This window comes from Scatophagus argus, chromosome 22 (assembly GCF_020382885.2).
Source record: "Scatophagus argus isolate fScaArg1 chromosome 22, fScaArg1.pri, whole genome shotgun sequence".
Classification (NCBI taxonomy): Eukaryota; Metazoa; Chordata; class Actinopteri; family Scatophagidae; genus Scatophagus; species Scatophagus argus.
The window spans coordinates 12131476-12155653 of record NC_058514.1 but is presented as its reverse complement, the minus strand read 5'-3'; the positions used below and the strand labels follow the sequence as shown (position 1 = coordinate 12155653).

The 24178-nt window shown below is 40.2% G+C and overlaps 1 protein-coding gene across 2 annotated transcripts in view; it reads left to right on the top strand.

Moving 5' to 3' along the window:
• LOC124053457 (proton myo-inositol cotransporter-like) overlaps positions 1 to 24178 on the top strand; it is a 57155-nt gene that overhangs the window by 15588 nt on the left and 17389 nt on the right. For both annotated transcript variants that reach the window (XR_006842155.1, XM_046378617.1), the window contains exon 4: positions 19438 to 19546. Coding sequence is in view for 1 of the 2 variants with exons in the window: in XM_046378617.1 (XP_046234573.1) it covers positions 19438 to 19546 (109 nt within the window). In the remaining variant the exon portion in view is untranslated. The remainder of the gene's footprint in view (positions 1 to 19437; positions 19547 to 24178) is intronic.

Genomic DNA, 24178 nt, shown 5'->3' with positions numbered 1-24178 from the left:
TCAAATTTACTGCATTTGCCAACTCTAATAAGTATAATTTCTCTTTGCTCCCTGGGAGATTATTGATAATGATGGTCCCTCTGTCCACTTAAATCAGATTTTCTATGTGCCATTCACTGACATGTTTTTTAAATAATTTAACACTGAATTATAATCACTATTAAAATTCAGAGAAGACAATTAGTCATTTGATTTAATGTGTGGGGGCTGTAAGAGACCTGGATACTGGATAGGAGGGCATTGGCCCAAAAATGGTTGAGGACCAGTGATTTCATCTCTGTTCCAACCAGTCAAAGAAAGCTCTCTCTTTCTCTCTCTCTCTCTCTCTCTCTCTGTCTCTGTCTCTGTCTCTCTCTCACACACACACACACACTTGTATTTATCAACATTTTATCATGCTCTTTCTTTGCCATCTGTTTATGCCTGTGTGTCTGTGTGTGTGTGTGAGAGAGAGAAAAAGTGAAGTACAATTAAATCCACAAAGTACACACACACACTAAGCATATGGTGGCATAATTACTGCAGTGATGTGAAATTGAATCCAATCCCAAAAACTGTCTTTCTGTTACTTTCACTCGTTGTGACCTCCCTCGTTCTTTGTGGAATGCATGTAGCAAAAAAATTCAGTCGTTTGGTTTTTTAATTTATTTATTTACACTGACAATGCACACTGATAAACATAGCTGTGACTGTGCCAAATTTAGTCAAATGTTCAGCTGCCCACCCTTGGCCAGATATATTAGCCATTCAAGTAACAATTAAACAAAATGAAGTCAAAACACAAATAGAGCATGAAAAGCTAAAACAGGAAGCTAAAAGGACATGTTTGGAATAGTCTGGGAGATGGGAGAGTCACTGGACAGACAGGAGAGGACAAGTGGGCCAAAGAACCGTAAAAGAAGGAGAGAATGAGGGAAGAAGGGAGGAGAGGAAATTGGATTCATCCTGCAACTAATCAACCTTGACAACAGAGAACATCATGTCTCTGAAAGGAGTGGCAGCAATAGATCCCCTGGGTCCACATGGCCTGCAGTGAACAGAAGCCTGTATCACACACACGCACACACACATAATCACACACTGACGTAGAGAAACACCAACACAGACACTGGAGGGTCCCTCTTGTGGGACTCAGTGTGTGTCCAGCAGTTTTCTTTTCATTCTGATGCCTCTCCTCGCTGTAACTCATCTCTGCAGTCATCACACAGTTACTGTGTTTGAGCAAATGCACAGCAAGAGGGCTCCTCACACCGCCTGCTTGTTATCTGGTAGCCAGTGGTTAACACTGTGATGCAATGTGAAATGGAAGCAAAGGACCCGACCTAAAGGCCTTTAAGAATGTTGTTGAGTTTATTTCTGATTTTGGCTTCTGTGTGATTCCAGTCAGCCTGGTAGACATTGGAACAGTATTTCTGTTTTCTGCTGCAGGCTTGTTGCCATTACATGCTATACAGTGAATCTCTGATTTGGTTCTGGTTGGGGTGATGATGGAAAATGGACCCATGGGCACATAAAATTAAACTTACCAGATCAGTTCCATTAATGACGATCAATTTGCCCCAAACTCACTCACAAGCCAATTGCACTATAATTATTTAAAACCCTGTAGAAATATTGCCACATGGTAATCGTGCTTGATAGAGACAGAATATGGATTGTGGTCTGACTCTGAAATTCTGACTGCACTACTCGGTGTTCAAGGCGAGATTCATGAGCATCTCTTAAGCGTGGCGTTTTTTTCAGTATTTTGGCAGTTCTTTACAATGGCATCTATTTGTTTTGTTTTACATATTATTACAAAGTTTTTTTTTTCAAACTTTTAGCAGCTATGACTTTGTGAGGAATCAGACAGTAAGGGCAGGCAGTACATGGCACAGAATTATTTGACCTTTCTAAATTACCTGTTCCTTTCAGGCTCAAAGAATTGTCTCATGTCTCCCTTCATTCTCTCCTCCAAACTTCTTCTTTTTGCTCTTGCGGCACACATCAGATCAAATGTTGGTGAGAAACAGCTCAGTGTTTGCCGTTAAAGAATCTTTTAATGTGCGACCGCCATCTGCACAACATCATTTCATGTCTCTGCAATTTACATGCTCTTTTTCTAACCTACGACCTGGAGAACAGCTGCTGCCTAGCAACCAGACAGACACAAAGGCAGATGGAGTGGAGAGAGAGATTGGTAGATGGACAGATGGACAGGGAATTAACAGGGGAAATAACACTCTGACAGGTTTTAAATTTAGGTGGTTACGTAGCTTCCTGACTGGCTTGGTTATCATGTAGCAATGTACAGAAATCATAATAAGAAGAAAATACCAGCACAGTCCAAGGTGGTGTTGGTTGTAAATGATCAGTGTTTCTCCTGTAGGGTATTTGGGAGGATGCCATGCCCCCCCAAAAGACACAAGGACCTCCCCCCCTTGCTCCTCTCTCACAACATACACACGTGCACTCAACTGGTACAGACGCACCCACCTGCCTTTCATTGCTAAAATAAAAAATAATGCGAACACAAATCAGCATTGAGGGGAGACATAAAACCCAATGAACCCCCACCCCCCCAGCTCATGCCAGCCCAGGCACCCCCCCTCCCAAAGAAAAAAAAAGCTAGGAAAAAACACTGGGTGATAAATTAGAGGAAAGTAAGAGTGTTTTCAAAAGCCGCTTCTAAGAGGGCGAACACATACATGCCATTCAGAGTTTCTTAATGTCAGATTGCTGTGTTAAACATGCCTTGTATGTTTAGCTTCAGTTAACTTTAATTATTAATTTTCTAATTTAAATTTACAGACAGACAGAGAATCTGTGGTCATGATACACAAGAAGAATAAAAATGTCCGTGAAACAGGAGTTTGGAGAAGGGATGCCAGAGCTTCACTACATCACCAACCTTTTAGAAATAGTTTATGAAGAACCTTGACAGTCTCTTAAGTTTCCAATTGTACAGTCATTTTAGTTTTAAGATAATGTGAGGAGTATTAGATATTTACCAGATATTTGGTGAAAAATACAACAGTTCAAGTGATTTTGTCTCCATCACAGTGGAGATAAGGAAGGATAATGAAAGTTCAATGCGAGTGATGGATTTTTCTACATACAGTTTATTGCAAACATTTCTGTAATAAACATTAATGGTTGTAAGGCACTGTGAAGGCCATGATGTGAATTTAAAGAATAGCAGGCGTTCCATCAATTTGTCTTTGTTGCCCTTTAGAGTACTCATTAAGTCTGCTGTTACGCTGCTGCTGATGATACTCCCAGGACAAACCTGGTTCAGTCCTCAAACCCTATAATTAATCTTTTTTTTCTCTGAAAGATCCTCTGGTGTGAAATACTCCCCTGTGATTGGCCCCTGGCCCTTCTAACTTGTGGTGATTGGCTCTGCTCATGACACCTGCAAAGATGTGGATGTTTACCTTTAGCCTTGTCGTGTGTGTGTGCACACGTGTGTGTATTTTCTCACCTGGAAAAACAAAGGCGCACCATGCCCTTTTGCTGACATGACGGTTACCATGGAAACAACACTTCTCACTTCTCTTTTCCTCTCACCTCAAATTTAAGAGTGATTATAGTGTGCATAGCCCTCATATACCCCCCCCCCCCCACACACACACACTCACGCACACACACACACACACACACACACACAGCTCCAGCTCCATCACGATGTAAAAGGCCCAGTGGTCAGAAAGCTGATAATGACAGAAGAATTATTATAGAGCTAACGGCAGAACACATTTCTGTTATCACCTCCTGTCAAAGTCTGGTCAGTATTCCATTTTAGGACCATTTTATATGCAATACAGTTTTCAAAAGTGTGTGTGTGTGCTGACATTTGCTCAGCAGAAGCAAAAATCGACAGGAGTATAAGCTTTAAATATAAATCAAAAAGTCATCTGGTTCTGCTGAATAAAAGCAGACTCATATAGTTTAATAAAACAAATCTTAAAGTCAGTACAGTTGAGTCAATTCTTAATGTAAGTATAACTACACAGTATAAGATAATGGCAGGAAAGGTACAAGAAGGTGGGTTATTTCCAAGAGAAGAATTTGTTTCTATGATTGACTTGTTGTATTTTTGGTACTTAAACATCAATCTAATGTTGATATAAAACTCTTAACATCCACTTCAGCTTTTGAAACATGTTCAAATATGGGATTATGATATGTTGTCAGCTCCAAGTCAATGAGCTCTGGTTACTGTCTTTCTGCCTTAGAGGAGGAGGAGGAGAAGGAGGAGGAGGAGAGGGCCGTTGGGGAGTGGAGAGGAGGGGAGGTTGGTGACAAAGAGAAAGTGAAGTGGAAAATGGAGGTGTTGGGGCAGCAATTATGATGGAGAAGCAATACTGTGGCATTATTCCAGACCAATTCTGTCAGCCATTATTTTGCCATTCTTCATGAGACACCTCGTGGTGTGCTGTATTGAACACATCGATTTCTTTGGCAGGCTTGCTCATAACAGTTCTTCCAAGCAGCGCTGAACAGACTCAAGATATAACCTTACAAAAACTAAGGTCATGAATGGTCACTGAGGTGGCATCAAGCAGCAGATTGCTTTATGTACTGCTACATGACACTTCTGTGGCACAGAGCTGTGAGACAAGTTTTCTTTTGTTCCACAGCAGTCAAGGTTAAAACAAAGGCCAATTAAAGCCAAAGGAAACTGACATTCGGCTAATTTTAGAGAGTCAGGTGGCTTCATTCTCTTTTCTATCTCAAACAAATGGCTTCTTTAAAGTGATGAATTGCTGTACAGAGGTAAAATGCTCATTTTTGATTAGGGAGAGTCGGTTCTTAATGCTAACCTGTTCTGTCAGGCAAAATGTTCTAAAACCACACTAATAGAACCATCAACTTATCTGCTGTGTAAACCTTTGTCTTCTATGTTTTATGTTTTCTTTTCAAGTTGTGGATGAAAGCACAGAACGCACTCTGTCCTCAAACACCGCCCTGTCACCCATGGGACAAAGTGTTTGTAGTTTTTGCTTTTTTTGTTAGCTTGTTTTCTTCTCTTCTACTGGACAGATTCACTCTAAACTCACTCTTCTCATGGTTCTGTCCACCTAGCAAGTCCAGGTCCTGTATCTACACTCCTTTTATCTCCATCTCCTCCACAGAAAGATATATTTTGCTTCTTAGCTGAATGCGCCACAGCTATATAGTGTGTCTGCCATTTGGTCCTGGAAAGGTTGGTTTGGCAGAGCTTTTCAGATGCAAGCTAAAACAGGGAGCTAAAAGACATTGAAAGGTCTGAGGCTGATTTTTTTTTTTTTTTAAGTCCCCATAGACTTATTTCTGTAAGCGTGCAAGACAAATTTGGGGTGCGGTTTTCCTTAAAAGAAAGTTTATTTTCAGTATGCTTATGCAGTCCGAACAAATCAGTTTTGATTTATGAGGAGAGATGAAAGAAGTCGCTCAATGTCAAATGCTTTTGACAATAATTTAGCACACCAAAATCACGACATTAGATCAGACATTTTGGTAGGCACACAGACACAGCCAGTAACCAAGAGGAATAGGTATGCTGTTTAACCGTAAATACAGCTTAGTTTGAAAGCTATCAAAGTAGAGGACGTTCAGACTGATTTTAAGTAGATATTTGGCACTATTACATGGACAATCACATCATCAGCCGAGGTTTAGGCAAGTAAATTAGTGTTACATACATCTTGTTTTATATTTATTTATTCATATCAGTTTGAAGAAAATTGTTTTCCTCTGTATTTATCCATGGAACAAAGCAATCTCCTCTTTAACCTTCTGTTCTGTTTGGCTCATGCTTGTTTTTAACCATCTGTTTCCAGGTAATTGAATGGTGCACTGTGTGAGCGATCAACAAACGCGTGCTGCATTCATGTTCCTGCAGTGTGTCTCTAAATTATTAATTTTATGCCATTATAATCGCTACATATTCATCTGAACACACAAGCACAAACAGGCTCCAGACACACCTGATAGATGGGAGGTTTAGCATCTACCACCATCGCAGTCCTAATTCTCCCGCTGCTCATTAATAATTCAGAATATTTGAACATTTTATGAAACTCCACTGCTGCTTTGAGTCTGTTTAACTCTACAAGGAAGTCAATATGAAACCAGCATTTCACTTCTTAGGGAAAAGTGTTTAGAGTCAGTGAACAACAGTCTCTTCAGTATCTTAAGTTTAAGGATGACCTGTCCATCCAAAATCACATTTATATATTTCATTATTGGTCAACTTGAGCTACTATCACTACAGTTAAACCTCTGTGGAATAAAAGGTTTGAGGCGCACTGTGTGGTAAATTCAAAGCTGGGTTCACTGCGCCACTCCCAAATAAAATTTAATTGATTCTAAACATGCTAGAGGCGTTGTCTTTTCCATTAATTTGCTTTTCAGAAACTATGCTTTCTGCTTCAGTGCTTTTCAATGTGCTCATGTGTTAACAGAAACTTAATGAGCTGCCTTACAAATATGTCCTCAAGGGTAATATGAACAAATATTTTGATATAAGACTATTGGAAATGACACATTCCTGCCCTTGTTGACACCAGTTTGAACAACACTGAGCTGGTGGTGGGGGTTTCATGGTACGGTGCAGGAAAATGAAACCCAGGTCCCACGTGGGAAATTATTGTTGAGGCTACATTTGCAGAGGATACAAAGCAAAGCAAGCTGCTTCTGATGAAAGCAGAGAGGGGAGATGATCTCTCTATCTATTATCTCTCTCTTTACTCCAGTAGTTGGCTTCTGCCTAAGCCCACTTAGTTCTTGTAAATCCAGAAACAAAAGTATGAAGTATTTTGCTGTTACATGTTACTAAGTGACTATTCATCTGTTGCAGAATTTCGCAGATCTTCTCCTAATTAGCAGCCATTTGTAGGTGCTCATAGTGTTCATTAGCTTTGGTTGAAAAATCTGTGCAGTCACGAGGACCATGAGCATGGGTGATTGATTTTTTATTTTCAGCAGAAGACGAGAAATACAAATAACATCAACAGCAAGAACAAAAATCATTGAAGTATAAGTTTGAAGACACTAAGCGTATCTGTCCAAGTGTGTGTTTGCCTCTGACTGATTCCTGAAATTCCATTTATATCTGATATTCCCTTCCAGTCTCTTTTCCTTTTTCCTGTCTTCTTTTATGTTAATGAACTAGATTCCTAAACATCTGAAATGAGCATGAATTTTTCATTTAAGATTCAGCTTGTCAGTGGACTGAATTACAGTGAGATCGTGCTAACAGTAGTCACATCCAGGTAGAAAACTGGCAGTACATTTGCACTGCAGAGATAAGTGAAGTCAGAAAACTTGTTTATTTCTGTTCGTTTTTGGTTGTAACTGTAATATTTAAAGGTATTTGGTTAAGCACAACGGCAAGACCTTTTCTGATGTGTCTGCTGTGTTGTTTTAATGCGTTATGTGTTGCCTCGCTTACCAGATCTACCCAGCAGCAGCGTCCAGTCAGTCTCACCACTAACTGCTACTCCTAGATAAGACATAAGATAAGATGAGACTTTACTGATCCCAGAGGGCAAATTGGGTAATTAGGTCATTACAGCAGCCAGCAGGACAAGATTAAAGATTATTAAAAAAATAACAAAGTTTTGTGTAAACTCAAGCTGTCATTTTCTTGACCCAACAACTAAATTAGGTCTCCATCCTCATGTTTGTGGAGGTGTTTGGATTATATGAAGGCTCCCTCTCGCTTTTTTTACCTCCTGGAGTATCTTTGTACATGTGCCAATGTGAGGTTGCCAGGTAACCCGCTGAGACTCCAGGAAGCCGGAGCCAAGCTAGCTATATCCCTGTGTTTTCATTTGTTATGTCAAACGAAGCGTCACAAAAACTTATTTATGAGTTACCTCTGGGAGAGTACCATAGAGTACAGCCTCCATATATAATTAAAACATGAATTTGAGCGCATTTTCACTGCTCATATCCAGCAGTAAAGTGAAGGAGTTTTGGTAGCCTTGAATAATCATGTCTTGTCAACTCACAATGGAGGAACAACGAAAGGATTTTTAATGGCGCCACTGGAGCTTTTCACTTATTCAAATCGTTTTCATCTTGAAATGAAGGCTACCCTGACGTGTAGCAGAGTTCTTCTGAATATGGTTTTCCAGGCTTTCGGTTTTCTCATATTATTAGACATCTGTGAACCTGTGACTCATCCCGATATACCTTATTCAATTAAAATAGGCTTGTTGAATTGTTATATTTTGGGCACAGAGACCCCAGTGTGCCCCGAGTGAAATTAACAAGGTTTATAATGTTTATGACTCAAATGTTCCATCAAAGATTGTGTATTTATTTGGTCAGTAAATTTTCTTAGGAAAAATTAATATTCAAGAGGCTTTAAACAGAAAAATGAGGATTCTGATCATTTAGGTAAGAGTGCTTATGGTGCTGTTTTCCCTTAACCTCTGGTTCTCTCTCACATATACCTCTGTATGTATGTATGTGTGTGTGTGTGTGTGTGTGTGTGTGTGCGCGCGAGCGTGATCCCCTAAAGAAGACCCTTATCATTTACGTTAGGGCAGGTGTGCAGCTGGGAAGTCATGAATCTCAATAACTCTGTAGACTGATTACCAGCAGACTTCAAAATGGCCTGAGAGATTCTATTACTGTCCAATGGGAATGGATAGATGGATGAGGGTGTGTGTGTGTGTGTGTGTGTGGTTTTGTGAAGGCAGCTGTGTAAGCTGGAACCACCCGGGAGGCCACATTTATAGCAAAAATGTTTGGCCAGTTTTCTTCAAACATTGGAATATTTACATATTTAGGCGTGTTTAATTCACGTACTTAGAACAAACCCAATCAAACCAAAGAATCAGAAAAGATTTCCTTAATAGTTTTTGTAAGCTGGGTGCTGCCTAACAGGAAACATTTTCTTTTATTCTACAGACAAGGTACATATTCATCTAAATTAAGCTTGATGCTTCTGTTGTTTTTCAAGAGATGCCTATGAATACACTTAGGCATGTTAATTTTCGTTATTTGCTGTCATAACTAATGATCATTGAACTGGATGATTTTTCTTCTGTTGGTCTAGAAGCTGGCATTAAACTGTATGAGACAAGAAACAAGATGACGTCAGTCATATTACCAAATGTGAGACTTTAGAACCAAGGTCTGCAGACTAACCAGATCATGGTGGGCTTGTCTGCTATTTATTATACAGTCTGTGGAAAGGCTCCATTACCAAACAACCATTACCTGTTTGGATGGGTGTGGTCTCCATGAAAGAGATAGAGTGGAGTTACTCTTTAAATGAAATGTGATTTAAAGAGCAACTCTCCCCATATCAGTTCTGATAGTTGTTCACTGTGTCATCGCAGCACAGTTTGCTGTTTACCTTCTGGAGACAAATCACTTTAAGATATAACTCTTCCAGGAATATAGCTCCCCTCTCTCACATTTAAAGGCATCAGATCCTCTCTAAACACTGAGCCAGCACTAACTTTTATGATGTTTCTTTTTAAATCTTCACACAATCTTCTTTCTTTGCATCTGTATCTATTTTCCACTTTGTATTTTCCTCCGATTGTTGAATGGATTAATCAGAGATTGATTTGTTTGCTTCATCTTCTTTTAAGGCTTTGTTGTCAAGCTGTCTTGACACATCGTGAACCAGTGCCTCTGCACCATGCTGTACAATTGTTCAGTACGAGTGTTACCTAAACCCACTCAGTTCGTCTCGAGGCTGCTGAGACAGTAGGTGCTTGTGAGTCATGCAGAGAGGAGACGTTGTTTAAAAAGATTTTGACAAGAACAGATGTGAGAGGTTCTTTGCCACCGAACTCCTTTCGCCTCCCGGTGAACATTTTTTAGATGCTGCTAAATTTGTGATAGCAGCTGTGCCATTGAAGTAGATCCTAGAATGGGAAAAGCCTCATATCAAAATTTTACTTCGTTTTTAGTGAACTTTTTTGTGAGTGTCATTATTTTTCCTTACCTGTAGTTATTGTAGATGCCAGTTTAGAGATTCCTTAATGCTTTCATATTTACGCATCAGTGCAGTAACAGACAAAATATCTACTTCTGTAGATGCTGTGTGAATTATTGGAACACAGGTTAAATATGGATAAGCCCTTTCCTTTTGTTTCCCTTCTTTTATCATATAGAAACAGAAATATTTGACCAATTAAGCTGACTCTGTAGGCCAAGCAGATCAGATTTAGATCACAAGTCTTGCCACCCGACAGGCATGAAGGTCATCTCTGCACCTTTTGAAATGCAGATCACACTTTTCTCCCCCTGCAGCTCAGCATACTCTTTCAGCAATGGTTCTCTTAGAAACGCAGATGTCGCCAATCACTCTGCTTTTGTGAGTCATGTTTGGTACTACTCGTCTTGTACACAGATTGGTGCGCAGATTGGGCCCTCTGTCTGCATTCAAAATGTGGGCCATCTGTTTAGTGATTGACTCTTGACTTGAGTGGAATGAGACTGAGCAATCACATTCCCCTTAGAACTGACTGTGAAGCAAGCATTGTCACTATCTTCTGTCATTTCTGTTGTATTCTGTTCAGTTTTGTTCATTTGTGCTCAGTGTTACATACATACAGGACAGCAGGGGAATGAGACAAGTGTAAAATTTAAAAAAGTCCAGAAAGATGGACTTGATGGAAATGAAAAAAAAAAAAGCATCAATGTACTTTCTCCAAAGTCCTAACAGATACAAGTCAGTAGGTGTAGTGAAGTTGATGAGGATACTGACCACCTATGATGCTGCAATGCATGACACGGTTGTATTTCTTCAAGTTTTGGCGTATCATAAATTGACATGGGCTGCTATGCAGTAACTGGCTTCATCATAATTTTGTGTGGCTAGTAGCATCCGTCCAATCATATTAAGTGTACAAAGTGGCTTTTATGCTTAGTATTGTTGATATAGCTGAGATTTAATGTTCGTAGTAGATTAGTTCTCTTAGCCAAATTCTCATTGCTAAGCAGTGGAGCCTTTTCCACTAATCCTGTGTAATCATTGGCAATAATTGGTGAATACCTCGATGTCTAAGTTAATGAGTTTATTTTTACTGCATCCTAGTTGTTATCAGTACCGGACATGAAACATCTTGTCTACATTTCTGATGACTGACTGTCTCTACCCTTAGCAAAAGTGTGTCGTCAACTGAAGTGATAAAACACTGCAGTTAGTCAGTGAAAGAAAAATGCAATGATGATCTTCATGCGGAAAGCAAAGTGCGAATGTAATGCACTTGATGAATATCATTGCCTGATGTTTTGTCTTTTATTCCTGGTGAGAATGTGATGAACCATGTCCAGCAGACCGGCAGCAGAGTTCACTCACCTGTTTGGATATGAAACACTAGGATGCTGGAATACATGTAAATCTACTGAGTGTGTGTTTGAGTTGAAGGTGAGCAGACACATTGTAGTGTGTGTTTTATTATACATGCAGTAATGGTGGGATGGGGACAAGTGCAGCAGGGCCCAGAATCCTTCCGGGTCCTACGTGCACAAAGGCTCCAGAAGAAATCCCTGTTCCTGCCTTCTTTAAAGGGATAATTTGATATTTTGAGAAAAGTTTTCCCTTCTTGCACAGAATTGAGAATGTACTGATTGTACTCCTGTAGCTCAGTGGGCTCAAAGAGCTGTAGTTTTGTTGAGAAATTGTGGAAATAATGGGAAATAATGAACACTTTTTAGGCTTGAGCTGCTGCCTTCCCAAAACATGTCAGCAGTCTTAAACCTGTTTCATGGGTCACTGTGTTGCTGAATAAATGGCGAGGAAAAGCCAAAACACTGAACAAAAAAAAAGCCTTCTTTCTCCACTCTGTTCCCCTTCAGGTTTTAAGCAGCTTGTTAATAATTGAGCAAGGAGAGTTGTGCCATGGCAGAGCTATCTGGATACCCCTTCTGCGCCTGTCACACGCCCTGCATGGACAGATGGATATTGGTCCACCTTCTTTCACACTCTACAACACACTTATTTTTAGTTTTAAGGTGGGGGGGATCACATCAGGCCAGCTGCATTGTTTCACCATTTAAAAAATGTGATAATGAATTTCATTTGCCACAGAAGGCACACACTGTAGAAGAAAATCCTCACTTGCCAGATAAGACTGGATGTGTGAAAAAAGAAGTACAGTATTTGAATGTGTAATTTGTGTGTATATTTAGTTCAAAGACAGTTTTTTTTCACTGTGGTATCTTCCATCTCCCACAGAACTATTAAAAAATGCATATCACGCTGTGTGCGCGTGTCCAACAAAATAGTCCAACTCTACTGCAGAATAATAAGATATAAAATAGAAAGTGTGTGTTTTCTGTGTGTGTGTGTGTATTTCTATTTGCCTTAGGCCATCAAGGCCCCTCATTTCTCTCTCTCTCTCTCTCACTCTCTCACACACACACACACACACACACACTTTTCTTTTTTCCTCTCTACTCATGTCCCTGAGGACTACCCACCAGTTTTGGGTAAAACTGGCACTAGCAGCTGATTCTTGCATAACATTTGTTTAAACCTGCATAGAGGTCTGGGCCGGTGGAGTTTACCCTCTTAGCTGTCATTAAAAGCCAGAAAATAACTTCTGTTCACAAAACGAAAGATAGTCACGCTTGATGTTTTTGTGCTGCGTTACTATACATTTAATGACAGACAGTGTGTCTGCGGGGAGAGCTGTGTAACCGATGAATAATAGAAATCTCAGTTGGAAAATCAGACGCAGTTTAAAAATGAATGTGCCTCTGTGCCGTGTCCTCGTCTCAACTTCAGGTAGCGCTCTGTGCCTGCTGGCATGATCTGATTGTGTGTTACATAACCAGGCAGTGGTTTTCAACACTGATCAAACCAAGACGGAGAAACTCATACTTTATTCCTGCTCCTGTTTCTTTCTCTGCCTTCTTCTGGCTTTGTATAACCCTCTTTCATTAGCCACCAGGCTACAGAGATGGACCAAAACAACATCAGTCTGACAGGAAACGCTGAAAGGCAACCTCCTGTGTTTTATTGATTGAATCTTTTGATGTGATCAGTTTCAAACTGGAGGGATGATGGTTTTGTTGTCACAGAAGCGCTGTTGGCTTAGTTGAGGCAGCAGCTCTCCCTGACTGAGAATTTTCACTCTTTGCTGTTCCATTGGGTCTGCACTTCACTGCCATCTCTAATCATTTTTTAAGAAACACAGACATACATTAAAGGAGCCAGCTAATCAAGACCTTTATGGTAATTTGTGAGAAAGTGCCCACAGAGCTTTAACACTGTGTGTAACACTTGATTTCATGTCATAAATTTCAGTAACGAAGGAAGAATCACTTTATCTTGTTCTCTTTGTCATCTCTTTGTTCCCATAAACATGACTGGACAAGTCCAAAAATATCTGCTTGTGTGGCTGCAAACACAGTTGGAAAAATGTCATGAGAAAATTGTCATGTTGCTTCGTCTGGAACGATGGTCTGCTTCACACCACCACCACCCCCTCCTTCTCCAGATGAGGAACTCAGCTCACATGTAATGTGAAGTATGTCAGTTCAGAAGTGTTGATGTGATATGTATCATGCATACAAAGCATATCTGTAGTTTGCAGAAGCATACAATGCCATCATTTTATCCTGGCGTCTAGGATGTCAAAATGTTTTGATCGGGGAGTGTTGTGTTTCTAGAGGGAGCTGTGTGAAATCTGATAAAGTGATGTAACTTGAAGTCGCCACTAGCATAAAACAGTCGAATCTCCAATGTGGTTGGCAGGTTTTCACAAGGAAGAAGGAATTAAAAATACAATTTCTCTGGTTCTGCTCCATTAGTTATTATCCTTTTTTTATATAAAAAAAAATCTGTTTTATTTATTTATTTATTTTTTACACTCGCTGTTTTACAGCTCTGACACTGAAAGAAATGACATCCCCTTAGATTACAGCCTTAAAGTAGCTTAAAGTAAAGATATTGAAGCAGGTGGAGATCACAGAAGCTTTGAGAGAGATTTGCCAGATGGGTAAAAGGACAAATCCAGAATGACATGAGGAAAGAAAACTGGCTATGCAAAACTGGCATTGTTTCATTATCAGCTGCTGATTGCTGAACCAAACCTGCTATGTCATATCAGCTTTGAAAATTTTGGTGAATATTTGCTTTGGTCACAGTAATAACTGACATTTCTGCTATGCTAGCATATGTATACCATGTTGATGATGTACAATGTTGAATGATGTAATCTTGAATTAGTATAAACTCCAGTGCCACAGTTGTGCATTTATTTCAGTCAGTGTCTATGCATGTGAGACTCCATTCATTTATTCATCCATCCATCCACCCATCTAGACGTCTGTCTGGTTCTCAGCTCCTGGCCTCTCGGTGCCCTCAGATAAACACAGCTGCTCCCCTGCATCTGCAGGCTACTAACAAAATCTGATCAGCTCCACTTAAAATGCTGTCTCCTGCTAACACACCATGTCCAGAGTGACTGTCAGTTATCCATGAAAGAACCAACCAAAACCATCCTTGCTCTCCAAAAAATATGCAGTCTTTTATATTTTTGATGGGATATATATATATTTCCCCTACAGCATACCGGAATGTTACAGTAATGCCACATCACATAGAGCATCTTTGTTATAGAACCTCAAGGCCCACTTGTCTGTAAGCATCCAAATCTGTGATCATATTTTTTCTCTGCTGTCCAAACAGTGCTGTTGCTACCTGTTACTGTAAATGAAAATGTGGTAACTATTGAGACCTCATCAAAAAATATAATTTAACTAACTTTAGTCAGGTTAGGATGGTGTTCGACTTTCAGTGTGCTTTCCCCAGATTCATTCTTTTGACATTTTTATCATTCACTGTCCAGCCAAGCAAATGATGAGCACACAATATGACATTACACTGGAACCACCTTTAGCTCAGCCTATCATGAAGTCTTGGGGAAATGTTGAAAGTGCTAGCTTGTCTCAGGGTAATGGTATTAAATTCTGCCGAGCACCTTTAAAAGGTTACGGGTTAATGTGTTACATGTTGTTTGAAAATGAAGTGTGAAAATGAACTATTGTGGTTTAACATGTTGTATCTTTTTGCCCCCACAACCTCATAGTAATGACACCAGTAACAGGAAGTCACTGCTCCCAACCAAGTCCTACACATAACCCGCTAAACTTGTTTTTATGTTGTGTTCAGAGTCAAAACTAGCTGTTTCCACTGTTTTCAGTCAGTCTCTTCATGTTTAGCTTGCACACTTCTTAACTAACTCTCAGCTAGAAAGTAAATAATAATAATTTCCCAAATTGAAATTCATTTCACTTCAACCTGTAGCTTAAAGGGGAGATTCAGCTTGATCATATGGTGGATATTTAGTTGTAACATTAACATTTTGAAAACATCCGTTCCTTAGTAATTTAGTGAAATAGGCAGACCTAATTTCTATTCTGCATTAGTCATGACCTTCTGTTCTGATCTGCACTGCGCAGAGTGCGAGGTGGCATGATCCCACTCTGATGAGGAAGTGAAGGAGAGGTGAGAAAGGAGAGTAGAGGGGAAGTATGTCGAAGAAATAATTAGAGTGGAAGTGGGGGTTGAGGTAGGAGGGCTGCAGATTGCCTGCTCAGGCTTCAGTCCTTGATTGCAGCCCGCTTGGTTATGTAAGTGAAGCGCGTTTGCAGCCACTTACTTCCTGTGGACACGTGATTGGATGGATAGAAAGAGCTATTCTTGACTTGACTGACACATCTTTATAATTCCCTCTGTGCTTCCATCAGTGGCCTCATTGGTTCTCTTGGTGTCCTTGATTGGCCATTGTTCGGCACCAGCATTTCCCCCTTCTTGATACTCTTGTCCGTGCACTGACCCATAGATAGAAATACATTTTGCGTATTTACAGAGGATTTACGACTCGGTATGGGAATCAGAATTTATAAGTCCTGTGAATGGGTGCCTGCCAGTGTTCCTCGAAAGCGAGCTTCCATCAGAGTCCCTCCTCCTTTCTAGCCCCTCTGTATCCTTTATTAAGCCGAATGTAGCACGTGTTTGAAGCGTGAATAAAACGGAACATCTGACAGGGTTGACGGTGCTAAATGAACACTCTAATTGGCCATGGGGGGTTGTCGAGTAGAGAAGTTGGGGTGCTTCCTGAGTAGCCAAGGAAGCCAGAAAAGAGAGCTAATTGGAGATTTCCTTCTGTGAATACCAAAGAGGAAGAGACAGAGAAGACGAGGGACCTTGTTCTCATTACGAAGAAAACACACACACGCACACATCCTAGGCTTGCCCTGCTCGCTGTAAAAAAAAAAACCAAGCAGAAAAAAAAATGTTACGTTCTTGATGTGGTGCTCTTAGTGTTTGAATGCTGATAAGATGTAAAATGAAAGGAGATCATGGCAGGTAGAGATGGTGGAGGATGATCACAGAGCTCGTGTGCCTAGACTGACATAAGAAAAGAGAGTCATACCTTTGTAGTGAGCTTCATGTGCGTCTCTGTGTGTGTGTGTCAGTGTGTGTGTTATACATTTAGATTTTGGGTGTTTTACAGTCACATTCAGCAATCATCTCTCATTAGATCTGATGAATCATTGTCTTGTATTATTTGACTGGATACTTCAAGTTTTCAGTATACTTGGTAGGTTAGGCTAAACTGTGATGATAGCGGTATTGCAGTGTAATCTGAATGAAATAGAGATATAAACCATATAAAAGGTACAGTTTGAAAGGTTCAGTATGGAATACTGATGTGCAATTACTGCCGCGCTGTGAGACTTAATCACTGTGCTTGTGGCTTGATAGCTCGCTGGCTTGTTTTGCATTGCCATACTTCTTTTTCAATATCTCCTCTGATTAAATTACAGCTGAGGCGATGAAGCTGTGTCTGTGGCTCTGCATGTGTGTGAGACAGTGAGCTTACGTGACTCAGTGCGAATGAGTTCAATTGCATTTTAAACAGAGAAACATACATATGTGCTGTATTGTTAACCCTTAAGCAAACAAGAGGGGAAAAGATATTGTGTCTGTATGATTGATTGCACCTGAATGTGTTTGTGTGTGAGATTCCACATACTCTCTGCTTGTTTGTGTGTTTGCCTGAGTAAATTTAGCTGTTCAGGCGGCCAGTAGGTCTCTACTCTCTCGCTAGTTGACTTCGGCCCATGAATCACGATTTCCCTGTCGGCTAATCAGATAACAGTCCTGTGCTCAGGTCTCCAGGGATCAACCAATCTCACTTCACCAGGTTAGCTCCATGGAAATGGATCACCATAAACACATCACTTCCTCTTCACTGTCTGAGGTCGAGAGCTCTGCTTCACATTAAACCTTGACTTTGAATGATGAAACTGACATACAGTAGATTATTTATGACCCACTTCTGACAAAAACTCAAAAGTATTTTAAAGTTTTTTTTGTTTGTTTTTTTTTTCAAAAAACACTTGTAAGCCAAGTGGGCTAAATGAAATTTGACACTGACATGACATTTTACCCATACTCAGTATCAGTACACCAAAGAAAGATGAAAAAGAAGAAGAACTGCCATCCTGGCTTTTAATGTCTCACAAAGGTCAAGCTCCAAAAATGCTGGGAACTCACTAGACCATCCTCACTAGACTTCAAGAAGTAACATGTAGGGTGGTGCAAGATGCTTTGTTGTAGTTGTTTAACACTTGTTGAACACTTACGTTACGGAATAGATACTCCTCATCCCACCACGCCACGCTGCTTGTGTTTGTGGCCTACCGAATGTACGCTAACAAAACGCTGGCCTGATGGAAAAAACAGCTCCTTAGAAGCTAAACATGACAGACATGTCCTACTTACATATAAGGTTTTTGGTGGAATAATACAATGAATTGAGGTTAACAGCAAATTTTCATGAAAATTACAACTCACCAAGTTATCTATTTGACTGATTCAGAATGTGTTCTGAAAATTGCCTGTCGTCTCTTCAAAAGGAGCAGAAGTGGCTTCTGCAGCGATAATGTTGACAAATAGGTGAAAGTTAAGAAGCCCCTTTTAGCCTTTCAGAATCCAAAGGATTCTAAGATGATTAGAAGTGTGACAGCTGTCAAAAGGAAATGTGTTTGTGTGTCAGCGGGAGCCTCCTTTACAGAGTCTGCTCTGATTGTCAAACAGCTAAAGGAGATGTTCGCTGGTCCAGAGTCCTCCCACACACAGCTGCTCCCAAATAATCAGCCTGCGTGTGTGTTTGTGTGTCATTTCATATGTGCAAGCTCATGCATCCTTGTTTATGATATGTTTGTATGTGCTTGTGTTTGCACAGTCACTTGTGTATCCTGGCACACGGGCATATGTGTTACCTGTGTGTTTCTTTGTGTGTGTGTGTGTGTGAGAGAGAGAGTGTGTGCGTGTGTGCACACGCACGCTTGTTTATCTGATCTTTTGGCACCATGTGTGTCTCCCTCTTTATCCAACAACTTCATGCCTGTCCAGCCACACTCTCATCCTATTAAGACTTCTCCTCCCAAATGATCTGCTTGTTTATGTGTGTGTGTGTGTGTGTGTGTGTGTGTGTGTGTCTGTGTTGCAGATCACAGTCTGGTCCTGCTGCTGAGCCAATTGGGACTCCATAAAGGCCAAAAGCTGGGCGTCATAAAGCCAGTTTCATGCTAGAATCAAAAATATATTGTGAATATGGGAATTTATCAGCTGGTAGAAGTGATGAAATGGGTGATTTCTATCTTTGTACTTCAGAGAGAAAAAAACCCCCACTAAACTTAATTGCTGACAGTGAGATGAGATAATTGATGTCTGTATGCTAAATGTTAAGGTAGCACATAGACTTTAAATTTGGCCAGAGCAGTTTGGCTCTGTTTAAAAATGGTGCTTCTAACATTACCTCTAAAGCTCACTAATTACCATATCATATCTGATTTGTTTAATTGTTCCAAAAACCAAAGTGAAAAAACAACAAGCTGCGGTTTTATAGGACTGTATGTGTTGGAATATGTCTTGGTCAGGAGCAGTGATGACCTGGAGACTCGTGCTAAGCTAACCTAAGCAGCTTCTGGCAGTAGCTTCATATTTAAAGGACACATTCATCAGGAAAGTGGATGTAGTTTGTTCCCAAAATGTCAAGATTTCTAGCATTGTACATTAGGTATATCAAATAATGCATTATAGCACAAGATATTGTTATCAACCCTTCTTCAGTCAAATGTCCCACTAATTCCGCCTCCCTTTTCGTGCAGAAGCAGGTTAAATCATATAAGAAGTTTCAAAGTCAAGACATATGGCCTCATGCGTGTTGGAAAGATATCATCAGAGAGTAACCTCGGCCTGCTGTTCTATGCTGTTCTATCATGGAAGCTTTGTTGTAACACCACATTGGTGTCGGCCATTTACGTCAGCCGTACTTTTGAAGCATCAGAGGTGTTTTTCCAACAGTTGGTAGTTTGTTTTTGGGTTGAAACTCTGTTCATGTCTGTGTAATTTTCACAGTGGAGTCATGCTGAGGTTGAAATTAATTTCTGCTGTGCCTTTGCTTGTGTCTCCAGATGGCCCTGTGATCTGGCGGATGCTGACCTACCCCCCAACTCGGCGAGCCCTCCTGGTGGGCTGTGGTCTTCAGATGTTCCAGCAGGTTTCGGGAATGAACACGGTCATGTGAGTGAAACTTTAACTTTACCTCAGTTGGGATGTCACAGCTGACATGTTTAAAAACTGTACAGGGTGTGTAATCATCAGCATAAAATATGATGTAATGGACCAGACACAGTTACTATTTGTAGTTAGGAAGTTTGTCACTGTTTAAGATCCAAAGCATCACAATTTGATGCAGTTACAGTTTTTGTTGACCTCTAATGTGTTTGCAGTATTTCAAAAGCACATTTGACTTGTGCTGCATGTGGCACATGGAGTTAGAAGAACAGTTCGATTTACACTCATGACTACATTCATGGCTAAATGTTTTCCTGCATTATATCCATTTATTCTAAAAGATGCTCATCGTAGTACATCCAGCTGCGTTTATGCCTACCTTTCCTCTATAGATATGTCTTGGAAAACAAACATGAGGTTTGTCATATTTCACTCTTAAAAAATGAACTGTAAGTTTTTCTGACAGACTAGCAAGCGGCCACCAGTCACACAACACCTACTGGCTTTTGAAGTTTAAGTTTTTTTATTTAAATTTAAGTCTTTTTTTTGTCATTTGTACAGCAACTACAGTGAAGCACTTGTTGACAATGAAATTCTTGTTCTCAGAAAACCATACAAGTAAAATGATAAAAAGAGAACCTAAGTCAAAGATATAAATAATGCAGCAGTTAAAATATTGGAATAAAATAGATACATATTAGAATAAAATTACGGTCAACTTTGCTAATAGGATAACAACTTCTTCTTCATCTATTCTCTTCGCAGAAACAGCTGATCAGTCCTGTGAGTTAAATGTTACTACTAGGAAAGGTTTATAATAAGATTAATAAGAACATTAACTCTTTCGAAAAACAAAAATCGTCTCAAGCGTTCTTAAAAACTTTTGTTTTTGAATTTTGCAGTTTTGATCAATCTTTTTGATCAACCAATGCGATATTTAAACTATACCTAAAAACACAGTGACAAAAACACACCTATAGCAGCCATAGCATATGCTTTTAAATTCTTCCACTGTAATTCAGGCCAAAGAAAATGTGTCATGTACTGACAGACCCATAGCTCTGCTGGTAAAAAATGCAGCACACTTGTTCCTCTTTAATGAGACTAGAAAAAGTTTAATTTTGCCCAACTTTTGCCACCTGTTGTTGAGACGGTGAAAACTTCTCAGAGCTATAAAATCTTGTCTCATTATAAACAGCTGCAAAAAAAAAACAAAAAAAAAAAAACGTTCAAACTCCTGGATCTGTTACTCAAATCCGCCTTCCTGGATTATATTTCATCATTTCACTTGTACATGAAGCAACATACCCGCAACATTGCAGGGCTGGTTTCAGTCTGAACACCTAGAAACTAATGCAAACCAATGGCTTAAATATGCATGTGTGTGTGTGTGTACATACACATGACTTTGTGTGTACCATAGATCAAAGTGGAGAGTCTGTCCTCTGACTGGATCATAATGCCATTGACAGGAAAAGTTAAAGTGTGTTTTTATTTCTTTCACCCTGAGACTTAATCAACACAGTGACGATACATGACACTGAATGTGTGTCACCAGCCTTGCCTTTCAAACACAAGACACATCTAGACAAATGGGGTTGATTTAGCGGCAGAGTATTAAATCACAAAACATTTCTTTTGTCTTTTATAACACATCATACACCAGGGACCAGTAGCCTCAGTGCATTACTGCCCACTTGCCCGTGAAGGGACGGACCACCTCTCCTCTTTTATTCTTTTTATCTCTCCATCCGTGGAGATTGTGTCATCTGTCTCTGTCTCACTCCCCTTTGAGATGAACTATATTACAAGCTCTGTAAACAATCTGTGGATATGTGCTGTTGCTTAGCAACCGTCAGGAGGTGAGAGCAATAGGATAAGTCTGCGGCTGTTTGTTTGTTTGTGTGTGTGTGTGTATGTATGTGTGTCAGCACAGATGTGGGATTTAATACATGAAATGTGACACTATGGACTTTGGGGTCTGCACATGTGCTCCTGTGTCTCAGTTTCTGTTAGTTTCAATAAATAGTTCAGTGTTTGATCCTGTCTGCTTGCCGTCTCCTGCATTTGGGTCATCGGGCTCCACTCGCTTTGTGATAGAGAGAGGGGGTGAAAACGAAACAGGATTCAGCTGTGGGAGGCAAAGGCAAGCACGCAGGATCTGTCACAGATCTCTTGGAATACTCCTGTCTGTCCCTCTCACAGAACGTCTGTCAGTTGACTGTCTGCCTCTCCTGCTGTATAGCCATCTTCATCTTAGTCTAACAGTCTGAACAGCAGAGGGGACAAACTAAATCTGTCACAGGTCTGTCCCCAACCGCCTCTCTGTCTCTCTGACTTGTGTATCTGCCAGTCTAGTCATTCTGAAAAGGTCTGTCTGCTCGTTTATCTCAGATGTCAGCAGTGGTCCATTTGTACAGAGTGTAGTTATATTTACACCTGCCATTAAAATGTCTCTGGTCTACAAATTGAAATCTGATTGCCCTTTCATTTGCAAAAATACCCACTCTGGCTTCCTTTGGTGATAATAACATCCTTCAGAAATGACATTAAAGACCTCCTCCTGCTCACAATCAATTTTTAGCAATAATGTCTCAGTTTGAGTTGTTGTCTGTTTGTCTTGGCTTTGCACCATTTCCTGCTTGGAAAGTTTGAGTGTAAGACAGACTCTCTTACAGAGGTGTTGGTTAGTGCTGGAAACGTGATTACATGAGATTACCAAAGTTCCTGTATTATAAAGTATTATACTAATAAATACTACTCAAAATAATGACAGCTTTGGAAATGAATAAGTCATAAAGTGAGCAAGATGTCAAACAAGTGCAGTCTGTAGTCAATATAATTAAAAATGACAAGTTTGTGAATAGCTTTCATATCAACCTCCAAGTCACATTTTTCTGAATGCTCAGGTATTTATGGAATATGATATGGAAGTGAAAACCAATCAGTCATTGATTCCTCTTGTGAGCAAGTTCACAGAGCCATTGAGTGTGCCTGCTGAAACAGCGATGGATGACTGGGTGGGGAAAAAACAAACTGGTTCTTGAGCTTAAAAATTGACAAGAAGAATGTCTTTGTTCTGGTCTCCATGGTGATGTCCACCATCCATGTCTGCAGCATGTGTTTTAGTAGTTTCAGCTTTAGGTTTTTTGTTGTTGTTTTCAGCATCGATGTCACTCATCCTGCATCTTACCTTTGTATACTTTGCCAGCCTGTCTGTTTATCACCTGCATTTTTGTTCCTGTGTGAAGCTGGCAGGACCGCCCTATTAGCTGGTGAGATATAAAGGAAGTCTGGGGAGCTGGTAAATCAGCCGGGCTTAGAGACAAGCTCCACTCTCTCTGTCCCCAGCTGCTTTCCCTGATTAAACCACCAGGCTGGCACAGAGAAAGACGGAAAAGGGCAGTGAGAGGAGCTGGCAGACTGGTTTAAGAAAAAAAAAAAAAAAAAAAAGCTAATCAAACCAGAGAAGCACATATTGTCCGTCACTCTGCTTTAACAGTCCGAACTTGACAGGAGGGGATTGATGGAGTTCACAGATTTTTTTTTTTCTTTTGTGTCAAATATGCTCACACAAAGAGTACATTTGAGTTCATGTTAACACATTGTCCCTCTTGAAGTTCTCCCATCAGCGATTCTCAAAGTTCCAGCAAGAAGTGAGCCTTTCTGGTTGTCAGCAAGAGATAAGGCCAAAGGATGAGCTGAAGGATAATCGAGCCGCCAACTCAACTGATGATGCAGTTAGCTAATGCAGTTCCTGCAGATCTGCCCTTTCATATCTGACTCACTCATTGCTTCTGAGAAATGTTTGTATATCTGAATCCCAGTTTGTCAAATACTGCATAAAATTCAGAGGACTCCTGATATGTCACTGATCTCCACAGCAGTTTGTTCAGTCCAACATTTTTCAGTCAAGGCACAAGCAAGTGCAGACACAACTCAGCTCTGTACTGAGCTGTGGATGGATTCTGAGAATTGGATACAGTGTTCAAGATGGTTAAATGTTCTTTCCAGTGAGAGCTGTTCAGCAAACAGGCTTCCAATTTATGTTTCAGGTTAAGGGATAAATGATGTCATGGTTAAGGCTTTGTGAATTGTTTGGTTCTATGAGTTAGTTTTCCAATCAGTTAAGTCATGCCACAATACTCTTATCTGCTCTATTGTTATTGAAACGCATTAGAAAATGCAATAAAATGGTAGCCTAATTGATTAAACATGTATTTTTTCTTTCCAATGAAATCATGCATTTTTTTTTCTTCTGGAGAAAGAATTTGAACTGGGTCAGAGGTTCAGTGCACTTTTTGTTCTGGATCCTTTCCTGTTCTGAGATCAGATGTGTTTTAATTGGGCAGCTCAGGTGTGCAGAAAGAGAGAGGTGACACAGAGAGACAGATGGACTGTCTGTGCTGTGACAGTGACTGTGAAGTCGAGCAAAGGTGCCATGGAGGCAGGCAACTTTGATGGGAGTGGTGTGACTCCAGTGGTCGCTCATCATACAAAACCCTACTGGGCTCCTCTCTTTTTTCCTCTCTCCTTTACTCACACTCAACGTGACTAATAGACAGCTCATTAGAACCGCAGTGTTCTGCCAAATGCAAAGTTTACTTTTTTCCAACATAATCCCACGTTCCGTATAGC